This window comes from Thalassophryne amazonica, chromosome 4 (assembly GCF_902500255.1).
Source record: "Thalassophryne amazonica chromosome 4, fThaAma1.1, whole genome shotgun sequence".
NCBI lineage: Eukaryota > Metazoa > Chordata > Actinopteri > Batrachoidiformes > Batrachoididae > Thalassophryne > Thalassophryne amazonica.
The window spans coordinates 70,924,394-70,940,629 of NC_047106.1; the positions used below are offsets into that span (position 1 = coordinate 70,924,394).

General features: G+C 43.8%; 1 protein-coding gene across 1 annotated transcript in view; it reads left to right on the forward strand.

The window, feature by feature from the left end:
- The first annotated feature begins 4,656 nt into the window (after nucleotides 1–4,656).
- Nucleotides 4,657–16,236, forward strand: part of rps6kb1b (ribosomal protein S6 kinase b, polypeptide 1b) — a 29,663-nt gene continuing 18,083 nt past the window's right edge. Inside the window, 5 exon segments of the mRNA XM_034168092.1 lie at nucleotides 4,657–4,794; nucleotides 6,758–6,801; nucleotides 6,900–7,020; nucleotides 7,177–7,245; nucleotides 11,396–11,543. Coding sequence (XP_034023983.1) covers nucleotides 4,726–4,794; nucleotides 6,758–6,801; nucleotides 6,900–7,020; nucleotides 7,177–7,245; nucleotides 11,396–11,543 — 451 coding nt within the window. The 5' untranslated portion in view covers nucleotides 4,657–4,725.

Sequence of the window (16,236 nt, forward strand, 5' to 3'; positions counted from 1 at the left end):
CCTCCAGACTTGAGAGGAGAACTGAGGACCACGATCCGAGACAATGTCAGTTGGTATCCCATGCAGAAGTACGACATGGTGGACCAGGAGGTCTGCAGTCTCCTGGGCCGGGCCGTTGTGAGCTTCGGGAGGGCCATGAAGTGGGCCGCCTTGGAGAATCGGTCCACTATCGTGAGGATGGTCGACATGCCCTGGGACAGCGGGAGGCCCGTGACAAAGTCCAGGCCGATGTGTGACCAGGGGCGATGAGGCACCGGCAGCGGTTGAAGGAGACCTTGAGTCTTTGAGTGATCCGCTTTGCCCCTGGTGCAGGTGGTACAGGCCTGGACGTACTCCCGGACGTCGGCTTCCATGGACGCCCACCAGAAGCGCTGCCGGACCACTGCCATGGTTCTTCGCACCCCGGGGTGACAGGAGAGCTTGGAACCGTGACAGAAGTCCAGGACTGCAGCACTGGCTTCTGGTGGGACATAGAGTCGGTTCTTTGGGCTGGTCCCCGGGTCCGGGCTCCGTGCCAGGGCCTCCCGGACGGTCTTCTCCACGTCCCAGGTGAGGGTGGCCACGATAGTGGACTCGGGTATGATGGATTCCGGTGGATCCGACAGCCATGTTTTGACTTCCTCTTCGTGTACCTGGGACAAGGCGTCAGATCTTTGGTTCTTGGTCCCGGGGCGGTAGGTGATCCAGAAGTCAAAACGCCCGAAGAACAGTGACCAGCGGGCTTGCCTGGGGTTCAGACGCTTGGCGGTCCGGATGTACTCCAGGTTCCGATGGTCCGTGAAAACCGTAAATGGTACCGCGGCTCCCTCCAACAGATGTCTCCACTCCTCAAGAGCCTCTTTCACCGCAAGGAGTTCCCGATTTCCCACGTCGTAGTTCCGCTCTGCCAGGGTCCACCTGCGTGAAAAATAGGCACAGGGGTGGAGAACCTTGTCGGACTCCCCGCTCTGGGACAGCACGGCTCCTATCCCTGAGTCAGAGGCATCCACTTCAACCACGAACTGGCGGCTAGGATTGGGCTGCACCAGAACTGGTGCAGTCGAAAACCGACGTTTCAACTCCCTAAACACGGCTTTGCACCGATCCGACCAGGTGAAGGGGACTTTAGAGGAGGTCAGAGCTGTTAGGGGACTAACTACCTGACTGTAGCCCTTAATGAACCTCCTATAGAAATTTGCAAAGCCGAGAAACTGTTGCAGTTTCCTATGGCTTGTCGGTTGGTGCCAGTCTCTCACCGCCGCAACCTTGGCCGGATCAGGGGCGACAGAGTTGGAGGAGATGATGAACCCCAGGAAGGACAAAGAGGTGCGGTGGAACTCGCACTTCTCGCCCTTCACAAACAGTCGGTTCTCCAACAACCGCTGCAGGACCTGATGTACATGCTGGACATGGGTCTCAGGATCCGGGGAAAAGCTGAGTATATCGTCTAGATATACGAAGACGAATCGGTGCAGGAAGTCCCGCAAGACGTCATTAACCAAAGCTTGGAATGTCGCGGGGGCGTTAGTGAGGCCGAACGGCATGACCAGGTACTCAAAGTGACCTAATGGGGTGTTAAATGCCATCTTCCATTCGTCTCCCTTCCGGATCCGAACCAGGTGATACGCATTCCTCAGATCCAGTTTAGTGAAAATTTTGGCTCCATGCAGGGGCGTGAACACTGAATCTAACAGGGGCAACGGGTATCGATTGTGAACCGTAATCTCGTTCAGCCCTCTGTAATCAATGCATGGACGGAGCCCGCCATCTTTCTTGCCCACAAAAAAGAAACCAGCACCCATCGGGGAGGTGGATTTCCGGATCAACCCGGCAGCTAACGAGTCCCGGATGTAGGTTTCCACTGATTCACACTCTGGACGTGAGAGATTGTACAGTCTACTGGACGGGTACTCAATGCCCGGGATCAGATCAATGGCGCAGTCGTACGGCCGGTGGGGGGGAAGAGTTAGTGCCAGATCTTTGCTGAATACGTCAACAAGATCATGGTACTCCTCAGGCACCGCCGTCAGATTGGGGGAACTTTAACCTCCTCGTTAGCACTCAAACCGGGGGGAATCGAGGATCCTAAACACTCCCGGTGGCAGGTTTCGCGCCATTGAGCCACAACCCCAGACGGCCAATCAATCCGGGGATTGTGTTTTATCATCCACGGGAAGCCCAAAATTACGCGGGAGGTAGAAGGAGTTACAAAGAACTCAATCTCCTCCCGATGATTCCCAGACACAACCAGAGTTACTGGATGTGTCTTGTGTGATTAAGGGGAGAAGGGTGCCATCTAGTGCTCGCACCTTCAATGGTGAAGGGAGCGCCACCAGGGGGAGCCCTACTTCCCTAGCCCATCTGCTGTCCAGCAGATTCCCTTATGACCCCGTGTCCACCAGTGCTGGGGCTTGAAGGGTTAAATCCCCACTCAGGATTGTAACTGGGAGACGTGCGGATATGCGTGTGTGTCCCACGTGAATTTCTTGGCCCACCCTTAGCCCAGTCTCTAAGGGCGGGTGTTGGTGTTTAACCGCTTGGGGCAATTTTTCTGCATATGCTCGCTCGAGCCGCAGATAAAACACTCCCCGCTGTAACCACATGGAGCGTTGAGGCTGTGGAGCATGGGGAGGGCGGAACCATTTCGGATCCGGAAGGGAGAGGGACAGCGCGTGCCCGGCCACGTCCTTTGTCTCGCTCCCGACGGCGTTCGTCTAACCGATTGTCTAATCGTATAACCAGGTCGATGAGCCCGTCTAAATCCCGCGGCTCGTCCTTAGCCACCAGGTGCTGCTTAAGGACCGACGACAGTCCGTTTACAAAGGCGGCGCGGCGTGCAGCAGCATTCCAGCCGGACCTCGCAGCCACGATGCGGAAGTCGACTGCATACTCGGCTGCACTCCGGCGCCCCTGTCGCATAGACAGTAGCACTGTTGAAGCGGTCTCGCCTCTATTAGGATGGTCAAAAACTTGTCTGAACTCCCTCACAAACCCAGCATATGTTGTTAGGAGCCATGAATTCTGCTCCCAGAGCGCTGTAGCCCAGGCGCGTGCCTCACTTCGAAGCAAATTAATCACATAAGCCACCCAGCTTGAGTCCGACGCGTACATAACGGGACGCTGTGTGAAGACGAGCAAACACTGCATCAAGAAGTCTGCGCACGTCTCCACACAGCCTCCGTACGGTTCCGGGGGACTTATGTATGCTTCAGGGGACAGTGGGGGGGTTCGTTGAATGACCATTGGAATGTCTATATTTGGCACCAGGGCAGCAGGAGGAGGAGCTGCAGCTGCGCCCTGAGCACGCACTTCCACCTGTGTGGTGAGAGCCTCCATCCTACGATTGAGTATAACGTTCTGCTCTGTCATTAAATCCAACTGAGCAGTGAAGGCGGTGAGCATTTTCTGCAACTCACCAACCATGTCTCCTGCTGGCACCTGTGCACCCTGCTCTTCCATTGGTTGTTCAGCCGATGGTTGACTCCCCTCGGAATCCATGACGTTGGCCGAGATATCCTGTTAGGAAAGTGTAATGACACGGACCCACAACAGGGGGCGTAAATGAACGGACAATGGATTGAAGATATCACGGCTGAGAGAATTAGCTTGTAGGTAGAAGATATCTCGGCAGCGAGGTGAAGATGCTGCCCGGGTTATATGGTGGTGGTGGTTGATGAGTGACAGCTGGCGTTGACGATGAGTGACAGCTTCCACTCCCAGTTGCTCCTGTGGGGCGGATGTGCCCTCTCGTGCCCGAAGCCCGCACTTCAGGCAGCGCGCCCTCTGGTGGTGGGCCAGCAGTACCTCCTCTTCAAGGGCCCACACAACTTTTTGCTTTGCATGGTAGAGTTTTAGCTTGCACTTGTAGATGTATCAACGAACTGTGTTGACTGACAATGATTTTCTGAATTGTTCCTGAGCCCACGCAGTAAGATCCTTTACGCAATGATGTTGGTTTTTAATGCATTGCCGCCTGAGGGATCGAAGGTCACGGGCATTCAATGTTGGTTTTTGGCCTTGCCGCTTACGTGTAGAAAGTTCTCCAGATTGTCTGAATCTTGTGATTATATTATGGACTGTAGATGATGGAATCCCTAAATTCCTTACAACTGAATGTTGAGAAACATTGTTCTTAAACTGGACTATTTTTCATGCAGTTGTTCACAAAGTGGTGCCTCACCCCATCTTTGCTTGTGAATGACTGAGCCTTTGGGGATGCTTCTTTTATACCCTCACCTGTTCACCTGTGGAATGTTCCAAACAGGTTCTTTGAGCATTCATCAGCTTTCCCAGTCCTCATCAAGTTGATGAGGACTGGGAAAGCTGATTTTCCCAGCATTCATCAACTTGATCATTCATCAAGTTCCAACTTTTTTGAAACGTCTTTCAGGCATCCATTTCAAAATTGGCAAATATTTGCACAAAAACAACACACACACACACACACACACATATATATATATATATATATATATATATGTATAGAGAGCGAGAGCGAGAGAGAGAGAGAGAGAGAGAGAGGGAGAGGGAGAGGGAGAGGGAGAGAGAGCGTCCTATTTGAGAAACAGCTGTTGCAGCTGTTTACGACATAAAACTAAACAAACATTGGAGGTGACCGCCCCTTTTTGCCTGGTGCGGCAGTGCGCGTGCTCAGTGTAGTAGCCGGTTATGGCGGCGGTGTGCGTTTGTCCATGAGGCGGCGGACTCCCGAGCTTCTCACGGTCTGACACAGCGAGCTGAGCGGTTATGGCCGGTGTCTTTGACATTGATTTGGATCAGCCGGAGGAAAATGTCTCCGACGATGACAACGAGGAGGTACCCTAACTGGAGAGTTGTCACAGCGGCAATTCTTCGTCGGGCATGCTACATGCGCGGTAGCTAGCCAGCTAGTTTGGTGTTCCCCTCACCGCTGCAGCGGCCTCTCCCAGCGATTAACGCACGCCGCTGATAGCCTGACAGCGGCTTCTCAGAGCAGCTAACAGCCGCCGTGACAGAGCCGGCAGCTGTTCGGTCTTGCTGATGAAACGTATGCCTCGCTGACGTTGTCACTTTTGGAAAAACGGTGCTGTCATGTTCAGGTTGTTAAGCCTGACGTGAACAAACGTGACTCAGTGTCATACTTAATCTCGGTCACACTGGAACTGTTCGTGAACACAGTCTGTGGACGCGAGCCACTCGAGTGCAGATCAACATGCTGACCACAGTTAACTCAAAGAGGATTCAGTTGAGTGTGTACCTCCGCCAAGCTCCATTATCACCTCAACTGCAATATTAAAAGCAGATTATTATTATTATTTGTAATCCTGATAGCCACCTGCCATATTGAAAATACAGCATTGTATCTGGACATAGCCGTGTTAATTAAGGTTAGGATTTATCCCGCAGAGATAACTTGTAGCCGTTGCAGTGTCTGAGAACCTGCAATGCAAGTGTTGGGTATCGGCCTTCTAAATCAAAGACCCTGAGTTTGAATGCCAATCATGTTACGCATTTTCATTTTTTTCCTACTTCAAGTACAGAATCCATATGCAATAATCATCATAACCTTGGATAATTATGAATATGTATTTAAAAATGTAATTTCAGCCTTAATACCTTCAGATATGTTGTCTCATAATCACTTGACCTAGATTGACCGCATCCAGCAACCACATATTTGCAACAGTGCAAACTAAATCATTACACTGCACAGTGTGTATACAGTTGCAAAATGTGCTTAACTATTAATAACATCAAAATATTGTGTAATAGTTTTCATAGGATTTATATTCTACCTGCACTGGTAACAGTGTGGGACTGTACAGTGCAAATGTACATGGGTTAATTTATCTGAGTCTTCTTATGTAAACAACACAAAAACTAAATGCTATCTTGTCACACATCAAATAAGAGCACATAATAAGGTAGTGTTTAGTGGTTAACATTAATGCACCAGATCAACTAAAAGGACAGCCTGCCATGTATAGGTTTATAACATCAAATTCAGTTACATTTGTATCATGTCCAGGACAGTTACCTGACTGCAGAAAATCACTTTCATTTTAACTAAAGGGGAACTTAGCAGAGTACATACCTCTGCCAAGGCACAACAGACCCCTAAACACTGTTAACCAAACACACAATCCAACTTTTGCTACATAGGAATTTTTATTTTATTTTATTTTTTCGGTAATTGAGTTCACTCTATTATTTATGTTGCAATGTTGACAAAAGTGAGAAAAATCTGGAGGTTTTTGGATCTGTTCTGAATGAATTGATCATGGGTGTTGAAGTTATTTGTATAATAGAGACGCAAACTTCAGAAAGTGTTGTGTTGACATCTGTATTCCACTGACTAAAATGAATTATGGATGGAAAATGTCTGCTCTAAAGTTGTGATGCATTTTAAACATACATTTCATAATGGATTTCTCTATTACTTTTATCGTGTCCCTTGCTGGGTCAACCCTTTGCTCCTAAACACTTTGCAGTAGGAAGTTGCCATGAACACTGATGTGCAAAAACTGTAGAGGGTGGAATCATGTTTATTTATTCTGTGTAATAGGCTGATAGATCTGCCCATATTGCATATAAAAGACCAAATGTCACCATGACTTAGACTTAGACGACTTTATTCATCCCACCAGGGGCAGTTGGTTTCAGCAGCTTGCACACTGGCACATAAAACACAGTAACCATCCAATACCATTGTTATCAACGTAAATTTTATCACGATATGTTATCGTGATCATTTTATCTCTCAGCCCTACTTTGATGTTTTTCTACTTACTTCTGCCAGGCTCAAATCAATGACATCATGGACCAGTGCAGTGGATTTGAGTTGTAAGTAGCCAGTTATGTCCATGTGTGACTGCGTGTGATGCGACCAAAGTTGACAAATTTCACGGTTAACCGAGTGCATTGAATGTGTTGCCCCGCAGCAATATGGAGGACTGTGAGAAAATTGAGATATCAGAGGACAACGTCAACCAAGGGACAGAAAACATCAGGCCAGAGTGTTTTGAGCTGCTGCGGGTACTTGGAAAGGGTGGTTATGGAAAGGTATTTTTAGTACCTGTGAACTTTTACGCCTTGATTAAGTACACAGTATTAGTTATTGTACCTGTGTAATATTAACTACTGATGTACTTACTTGGAATACTTCTGAATCTCCATCTGATTAATACAAAGCTTTTCATCACTCCTGTTTCTTTTTAGGTCTTTCAAGTTCGAAAAGTTGTTGGAGCTGCATCTGGGAAAATATTTGCCATGAAGGTTTTAAAAAAGGTATTTTATCTTTGACAGTACACATTTCTTCTGAAATCACTTCAATGTGTACTTGGTACAAATAAACATTATGGTGCTTTTGTCTGAAAATCTTGTCTGTCTTTGAAGCCAGTGGTCCGGTAAGAGTACAGAGCTCTGCTGCAGCATTGGCATTTAATACGCTCTGTGTCATCCTGTTAGATTGTGCTTGATATTCAGACCGCCAGTGCTTTATTGACCCCAGTGACTTGTTGAAGATCTGCCAGGATTCAGTTAATCATTTCAGTTGTTCTGCTTCAATTTTGCAAGAATTTCTCTGCAGCTGTGGCTTCATTATAGCTTGTAGCTTTTAGGTAGATGACAGGGCCTGTATTCATGAAGCATCTCAAACGTGATGCACAAGCAATGGTGCAATTAGGATGAGAGCAAAATGGCTTTTTCAGCTTTCATAAAGTTTCTCCTAAAGTATGACTATGACACTAAACTGCATCATTTTAATGTGGTTTCTAAATTTCAAATAAGTTATCATAATCTTCTGATATTGACTTTTGCCCTTGATCTTCTGTGATTTTGGCACCTTGATATTGAAAGACAGATTTTAAAAATATGTACAGAAGTAAATGCTTATTAGCCAGTTTTGTACAATTAACATATTTTGCTACAGTATCCAATGTTACTGAACAACAACAACAAAAATACAGACAAAAAATGTTCACAACACAATCCCCCCTTTGGTGGCACTACCTGGCCATAGTGCAAATTTGGTCTGTTACATCACCGCTTATATAGCTTCATGATTGAGTGGAACAGATAAGAGTTTGCTTAAAAAGAAGACATGCTCCAGTTTGCTTGGAGGAACACGAGAAACTCGAGCCTTGATTTGATCTGTTTTCTTGTAACATTATTTTTCTCTGAGCCTCTTCACCATGAAGTTGTAAGAGATGATGCAACAGAGAAGAGTTTCACCAGGCCCAGTCTCTCCAGTTACAGCCACTGAAATCTGCAACTCCTTCCGAGTTGTCATGGGTGTCTTGGTGGCTTCTTTCACTAGTCTCCTTTTGTGCACTCACTCAGTTTTTGGGAACTATCTACTCCAGACAGACTTACCGTACGTGCCAAACTGTTTGATTTCTCAGTGATTGATACGAATGAAGTTACGTAAATGTTTTTGTAGCGGTTTACTGACTTGTCTGAATAAACTGCCAGTGAAAGTGATGATTTACTGTAAATTAATCAACATTTGCAGTAACTGTTACATCTACATTTGATCTTTTTTATTATTATTTTTATTTAAATATATGGAAGCATTTTGTTTTAGTGAAATTTTTGTGGACTAAACTTTTCACTCAGGAGAAAATCTATTTTAACTTCATCTAGTATTGAATTAGAATGTCCACACCACCACATGCTAAATAACTATGTAATGTTGCAAAGGGCAGATAAAAACCTCAAAGTAAGTCACTTCTTCTCGCCACTGAATATGTAAAAATGTAATTTGAAATGTCTGGCAGCAAGTAGAGGATCTCAACAGAGGTGTTTGTGCATATCCACCTCAGTAAATGCCAAGAAACCTTTTAAAAAGACTTGCACAATTAGAATATGACCTTAGTCGCACATAATGCTGCTAGTGCATTCAGTCATCACAAGTCGGTTGTGGGTTAGAGGCTTCTGCTTCAAGACTAGATGAAAAGTCGCGGAGTTTGTGTTCAGATCATCTGCTGATCATACAATGTTAGTTAATGTCAAAAGAATTGCATACAAAATGGTTAATATATGGTGGCTATTGAAAAAAACAAAATTTGTCCCCAAAAGTCTGTGGTGCCAGTAATTGGCACCACAGACTGTAAAAGTTTAATCCATATGTATTATCAACGTGGTCACTGACAAAACATCACAGTTACTGTGCGTTGAGGAAGTCTACTATTGGTACATATGATATACAGTCTAGGACTTATTGGCAAGGCCCTCACAATAACATTATGTGTCACCATGCATGGGCCACGATATGATTGTATTGCGATACATCGTGGTGAGATATATATTACATTGCATTGCAATAGTTCACATAATTTACCGCAAATTTTTAAAAGCGGAGATTAGAATAAAGCCTGTTGTGTATCACTTGGGTGGTCTGATATTTGCATCACGTTATGTTGATAACTCAGTAGGCGAATTGATTCAAAATAGATTCATTTCAGCCAAGCACTCGCTGACATGGATTTGTGTGAAGAAAGATCATGAAACAACAATAAAAATATAATTTAAGAAATATTTAATACATATAGGTTATGAATTCCACTTCATATTGCAACAAGATAATTCAGGCATGCATACAAGAATGGTGTCAGCTAAATTGTACGTAACTACATCCAAATCATTTTCAATTTTTAACAAGAATTCTTAAACTTTTAACAAAATTATGCGGGATTCAGTTTTAGACAGTTGATGTAAGGTGGCTAAATTGTATTGTAATTTTTTCATTTCTACCCAACTATCTTCTGATACATGACACAATGTTTTTACTTTAAATTGACAAATTGTTCCTTTGTGTGATAAATAGAAACAAGTCATTATGTTAACGTCATGGTTTTCATATTCACAGCATTGACTCCAGAATAAGAACTAATGCTTCATGAGTGTGCTGACAGTTTCAAAGATAACATTAAGTCCTGTTCCACTATTTTTGGTGCAGGTTTTGAGTGATTGGGAGATGCTTCATAAACAGGAGACTCCACATTATGCTGTGCAGAGGTCATAACCAGCAGCATCATAGAGTAGGCACAAGCTTTTTTGGTAGAAAGTGCAATATAGTTTTTGACCCCTCCCAACACACACATGGTTCTTGATAAACGGAGCAGAGAGCAAGTTTACAAATTTTGATCATAGTGCATCATCACCTGTCTTCATGAATAAACTCAAAAACTGTTCATTGTCTTATTTAGTCAGTTGGTCAGGTTTCACAGGCCGAGACAGCACGGCAGCTGACGAGCAGATTTTTTTAACGTTCTGACAGAGGTGGTTTGCAAACATTAATAAGCAGCAGTGTGGAAAGAACGCTGGTTTCACACAGGGGAACAAATCATATCAGTCTGTTAATTCATTCTACAGAAAATTAAATCATCAAATGTCCATATATTTTCAATGCATTGTTTCCAGAAGTTTGAAATTGAATTGAATTTTCGACTCCCATGCAAGGCAGTGTGAGTCTATGTAATGATCCGTCTGTTGTTTTTATGTACGGAAACGTATTGCATTCACTGGATAAAAAAAGACAGCTAATCTCGTAATTACGATAGTTACAGTGTCGTAACTCTCATTCTACACTAGGGCAATTCTACAGTACTGGAATTACAATGACAGCAAAATAATTCTGTTCTCAGCCCTGATCCTCAGGGGACCCCAAACCTGTGCATGTGTCCCTGCTGTGGAAAAGCTGATTAGCTCATTCAGGTATGCTCAACAAATCAAGAGCTGGTAGACACCTGAAATGGCTAATCAGCTTTTGGCAGTCGGGAGAGAAGAACAATGTGCAGGTTAGCAGAACCTGAGGAACAAAGTGGGGAACCACTGGTCTACACAATTTTCTAAGAATATCTGCAACCATCAGTAACGTGTTAAGAAAATCTTGCTCTCACGCATCCACACAGAAAAGGGTTCTGATGTCATGTAGCTCCACCCACTGCCTCTCACATGTACATTGAGTGGTTATGCACTTATGTGCTGGGCTTCAGACCAGAGGATCCTCAGTTCAAAACCCAGCCAAACTGAAAAAAAATCACTAAAGGACCTTGGCCAAGGTCCTTAATCCCCTAGTTGCTCCCGGTGTGTTGTGAGTGCCATGCGTGGCAGCACCCTGAGATTGGTGTGTATGTGTGTTTCTGTGTGAATGGGTGAATATGAAGCATAATTGTAAAGCGTTTTGAGGTCCTAATGCAGATGGAAAAGTGCTATATAAATGCAGTCCATTTACCATTTTCTAAACCCACTTATTCTAATTAAGGGTCACAGGGGGCTGGAGCCCATCCCAGCACTCATACGATGAGAGGCAGGGTAGAGCCTGGACAGGATGCCGGTCTGCCTCAGGGTTTTCACATTTTTATTTTTATTTTTTTTCTTTTCATGTTTGTGTATTTTGTCTTGTAGTAATGTGCTTTTTGTGGTTTGGGGACAGGCTATGATTGTCCGTAATGCTAAGGACACAGCTCACACCAAGGCTGAGAGGAACATTCTGGAAGAGGTGAAGCATCCCTTCATCGTTGACCTCATCTATGCCTTTCAGACCGGAGGAAAGCTGTACCTCATCCTGGAGTACCTGAGCGGTCAGTACGATGCTGCTGCAGTCTAAAGTTTACATTCATTAGCTTGAATGTCAACAAGGCTGATGTGGCAAACCGTAATCACATAAATTTCAGATAAGACACCGCAAAGAGCTACTTGCAGGTAGTTTTTTTCCTTCAGTTACGTACTTTTTGGTTTTGTGTTTGACAAACAGTGATGGCAGAATTTCAGAGAAAAAGTAGACATTTTAAGCCATGCGAGTAATGAAAAAAATGATCACAGTATGCTAAATGACATCACACTGCTGCAATGCATTGTGGGGGGGAAATCATAGAGCCCTTTATGAGTACTAGAGTCCACAGTCGCAATGCTGCCTGCCGAACGCGAATGTTCCTTCATGGAGAGGGAGTCGGCATTTTTTAAATATTGTTGAAGTGCCTGGATGTGAAATGTTTTCGTGTGCATTCTCAAAGCAAAAGTAAAAACTTGAGTCAACACACAGAGAAAAAAGCTTAAAAAATAGTTATTAAAATACCATTCTGACCTGGATATCGAGCCAGTAAAATTAATTTGCATTAAATTTTGTAAGGAAAGTATTAAAGGAAGGAAGCATGTTCCAGAACATTGTACTTGTGGCGCTGCTCTGCTGGCGACTCGGGCTCTCGCTGTTGTGACCTAAACAAAATTGTTTGTCTATCGTTTATCGTCTTTTGTTCCTCCTTGTCACATATTGTGTTGTTTTAAGACTGAGTAACTTATTAGTACGCTAAACAGTAATTCTTCAGGAACCGCCAGCGTTTTTCCGCGCAAGGATTAACGTTACCAGTATTAAGCTACAGGGCATGACATGGCGCCCAGTTCCGTACTCTTCCTCTTCACTCTGCTTCTGATATATTTGGTAACTTCTTGTCAACAGTTAGTATGTGGCACAACTGCAGTATCACCGCTAACATACATCAATCAATCAATCAATTTTATTTATATAGCGCCAAATCACAACAAACAGTTGCCCCAAGGCGCTTTATATTGTAAGGCAAGGCCATACAATAATTACATAAAAACCCCAACGGTCAAAACGACCCCCTGTGAGCAAGCACTTGGCGACAGTGGGAAGGAAAAACTCCCTTTTAACAGGAAGAAACCTCCAGCAGAACCAGGCTCAGGGAGGGGCAGTCTTCTGCTGGGACTGGTTGGAGCTGAGGGAGAGAACCAGGAAAAAGACATGCTGTGGAGGGGAGCAGAGATCAATCACTAATGATTAAATGCAGAGTGGTGCATACAGAGCAAAAAGAGAAAGAAACACTCAGTGCATCATGGGAACCCCCCAGCAGTCTACGTCTATAGCAGCATAACTAAGGGATGGTTCAGGGTCACCTGATCCAGCCCTAACTATAAGCTTTAGAAAAAGGAAAGTTTTAAGCCTAATCTTAAAAGTATTGAGGGGTGTCTGACTCCCTGATCTGAATTGGGAGCTGGTTCCAGAGGAGAGGAGCCTGAAAGCTGAAGGCTCTGCCTCCCATTCTACTCTTACAAACCCTAGGAACTACAAGTAAGCCTGCAGTCTGAGAGCGACGCGCTCTATTGGGGTGATATGGTACTATGAGGTCCCTAAGATAAGATGGGACCTGATTATTCAAAACCTTATAAGTAAGAAGAAGAATTTTAAATTCTATTCTAGAATTAACAGGAAGCCAATGAAGAGAGGCCAATATGGGTGAGATATGCTCTCTCCTTCTAGTCCCCGTTAGTACTCTAGCTGCAGCATTTTGAATTAACTGAAGGCTTTTCATGGAACTTTTAGGACAACCTGATAATAATGAATTACAATAGTCCAGCCTAGAAGAAATAAATGCATGAATTAGTTTTTCAGCATCACTCTGAGACAAGACCTTTCTAATTTTAGAGATATTGCGTAAATGCAAAAAAGCAGTCCTACATATTTGTTTAATATGCACATTGAATGACATATGACTCCAAGATTTCTCACAGTATTACTAGAGGTCAGGGTAATGCCATCCAGAGTAAGGATCTGGTTAGACACCATGTTTCTAAGATTTGTGGGGCCAAGTACAATAACTTCAGTTTTATCTGAGTTTAAAAGCAGGAAATTAGAGGTCATCCATGTCTTTATGTCTGTAAGACAATCCTGCAGTTTAGCTAATTGGTGTGTGTCCTCTGGCTTCATGGATAGATAAAGCTGGGTATCATCTGCGTAACAATGAAAATTTAAGCAATGCCGTCTAATAATACTGCCTAAGGGAAGCATGTATAAAGTGAATAAAATTGGTCCTAGCACAGAACCTTGTGGAACTCCATAATTAACCTTAGTCTGTGAAGAAGAGTCCCCATTTACATGAACAAATTGTAATCGATTAGATAAATATGATTCAAACCACCGCAGCGCAGTGCCTTTAATACCTATGGCATGCTCTAATCTCTGTAATAAAATTTTATGGTCAACAGTATCAAAAGCAGCACTGAGGTCTAACAGAACAAGCACAGAGATGAGTCCACTGTCTGAGGCCATAAGAAGATCATTTGTAACCTTCACTAATGCTGTTTCTGTACTATGATGAATTTTAAAACATGACTGAAACTCTTCAAATAGACCATTCCTCTGCAGATGATCAGTTAGCTGTTTTACAACTACCCTTTCAAGAATTTTTGAGAGAAAAGGAAGGTTGGAGATTGGCCTGTAATTAGCTAAGATAGCTGGGTCAAGTGATGGCTTTTTAAGTAATGGTTTAATTACTGCCACCTTAAAAGCCTGTGGTACATAGCCAACTAATAAAGAGATTGATCATATTTAAGATCGAAGCATTAAATAATGGTAGGGCTTCCTTGAGCAGCCTGGTAGGAATGGAGTCTAATAGACATGTTGATGGTTTGGATGAAGTAACTAATGAAAATAACTCAGACAGAACAATCGGAGAGAAAGAGTCTAACCAAATACCGGCATCACTGAAAGCAGCCAAAGATAACGATACGTCTTTGGGATGGTTATGAGTAATTTTTTTCTCTAATAGTTTACAATTTTATTAGCAAAGAAAGTCATGAAGTCATTACTAGTTAAAGTTAAAGGAATACTCGGCTCAATAGAGCTCTGACTCTTTGTCAGCCTGGCTACAGTGCTGAAAAGAAACCTGGGGTTGTTCTTATTTTCTTCAATTAGTGATGAGTAGTAAGATGTCCTAGCTTTACGGAGGGCTTTTTTATAGAGCAACAGACTCTTTTTCCAGGCTAAGTGAAGATCTTCTAAATTAGTGAGACGCCATTTCCTCTCCACTTACGGGTTATCTGCTTTAAGCTGCGAGTTTGTGAGTTATACCACGGAGTCAGGCACTTCTGATTTAAAGCTCTCTTTTTCCGAGGAGCTACAGCATCCAAAGTTGTCTTCAATGAGGATGTAAAACTATTGACGAGATACTCTATCTCACTTACAGAGTTTAGGTAGCTACTCTGCACTGTGTTGGTATATGGCATTAGAGAACATAAAGAAGGAATCATATCCTTAAACCTAGTTACAGTGCTTTCTGAAAGACTTCTAGTGTAATGAAACGTATTCCCCACTGCTGGATAGTCCATCAGAGTAAATGTAAATGTTATTAAGAAATGATCAGACAGAAGGGAGTTTTCAGGGAATACTGTTAAGTCTTCAATTTCCATACCATAAGTCAGAACAAGATCTAAGATATGATTAAAGTGGTGGGTGGACTCATTTACATTTGAGCAAAGCCAATTGAGTCTAATAATAGATTAATGCAGTGTTGAGGCTGTCATTCTCAGCATCTGTGTGGATGTTAAAATCGCCCACTATAATTATCTGAGCTAAGCACTAAGTCAGACAAAAGGTCTGAAAATTCACAGAGAAACTCACAGTAACGACCAGGTGGACGATAGATAATAACAAATAAAACTGGTTTTTGGGACCTCCAATTTGGATGGACAAGACTAAGAGTCAAGCTTTCAAATGAATTAAAGCTCGTCTGGGTTTTTGATTAATTAATAAGCTGGAATGGAAGATTGCTGCTAATCCTCCGCCTCGGCCCGTGCTACGAGCGTTCTGGCAGTTAGTGTGGACTCAGGGGTGTTGACTCATTTAAACTAACATATTCATCCTGCTGTAACCAGGTTTCTGTAAGGCAGAATAAATCATATGTTGATCAATTATTATATCATTTACTAACAGGGACTTAGAAGAGAGAGATCTAATGTTTAATAGACCACATTTAACTGTTTTAGTCTGTGGTGCAGTTGAAGGTGCTATATTATTTTTTCTTTTTGAATTTTTATGCTTAAATAGATTTTTACTGGTTATTGGTGGTCTGGGAGCAGGCACCGTCTCTACGGGGATGGGGTAATGAGGGGATGGCAGGGGGAGAGAAGCTGCAGAGAGGTGTGTAAGACTACAACTCTGCTTCCTGGTCCCAACCCTGGATAGTCACGGTTTGGAGGATTTAAGAAAATTGGCCAGATTTCTAGAAATGAGAGGTGCTCCATCCAAAGTGGGATGGATGCCGTCTCTCCTAACAAGACCAGGTTTTCCCCAGAAGCTTTGCCAATTATCTATGAAGCCCACCTCATTATACATGAGAGATATCCTTCTGTCCCTGCGGTGCTCAAATATCTCTGCTGCCCCGCTCCTGCCTGAGGAAATCAGAGCCCAGTTCACAGGCGGACGCCAACGGAGGAGAGGCCGCAGAGGAGGTGTCAGACAGCGGGCTCGCCGGCGCC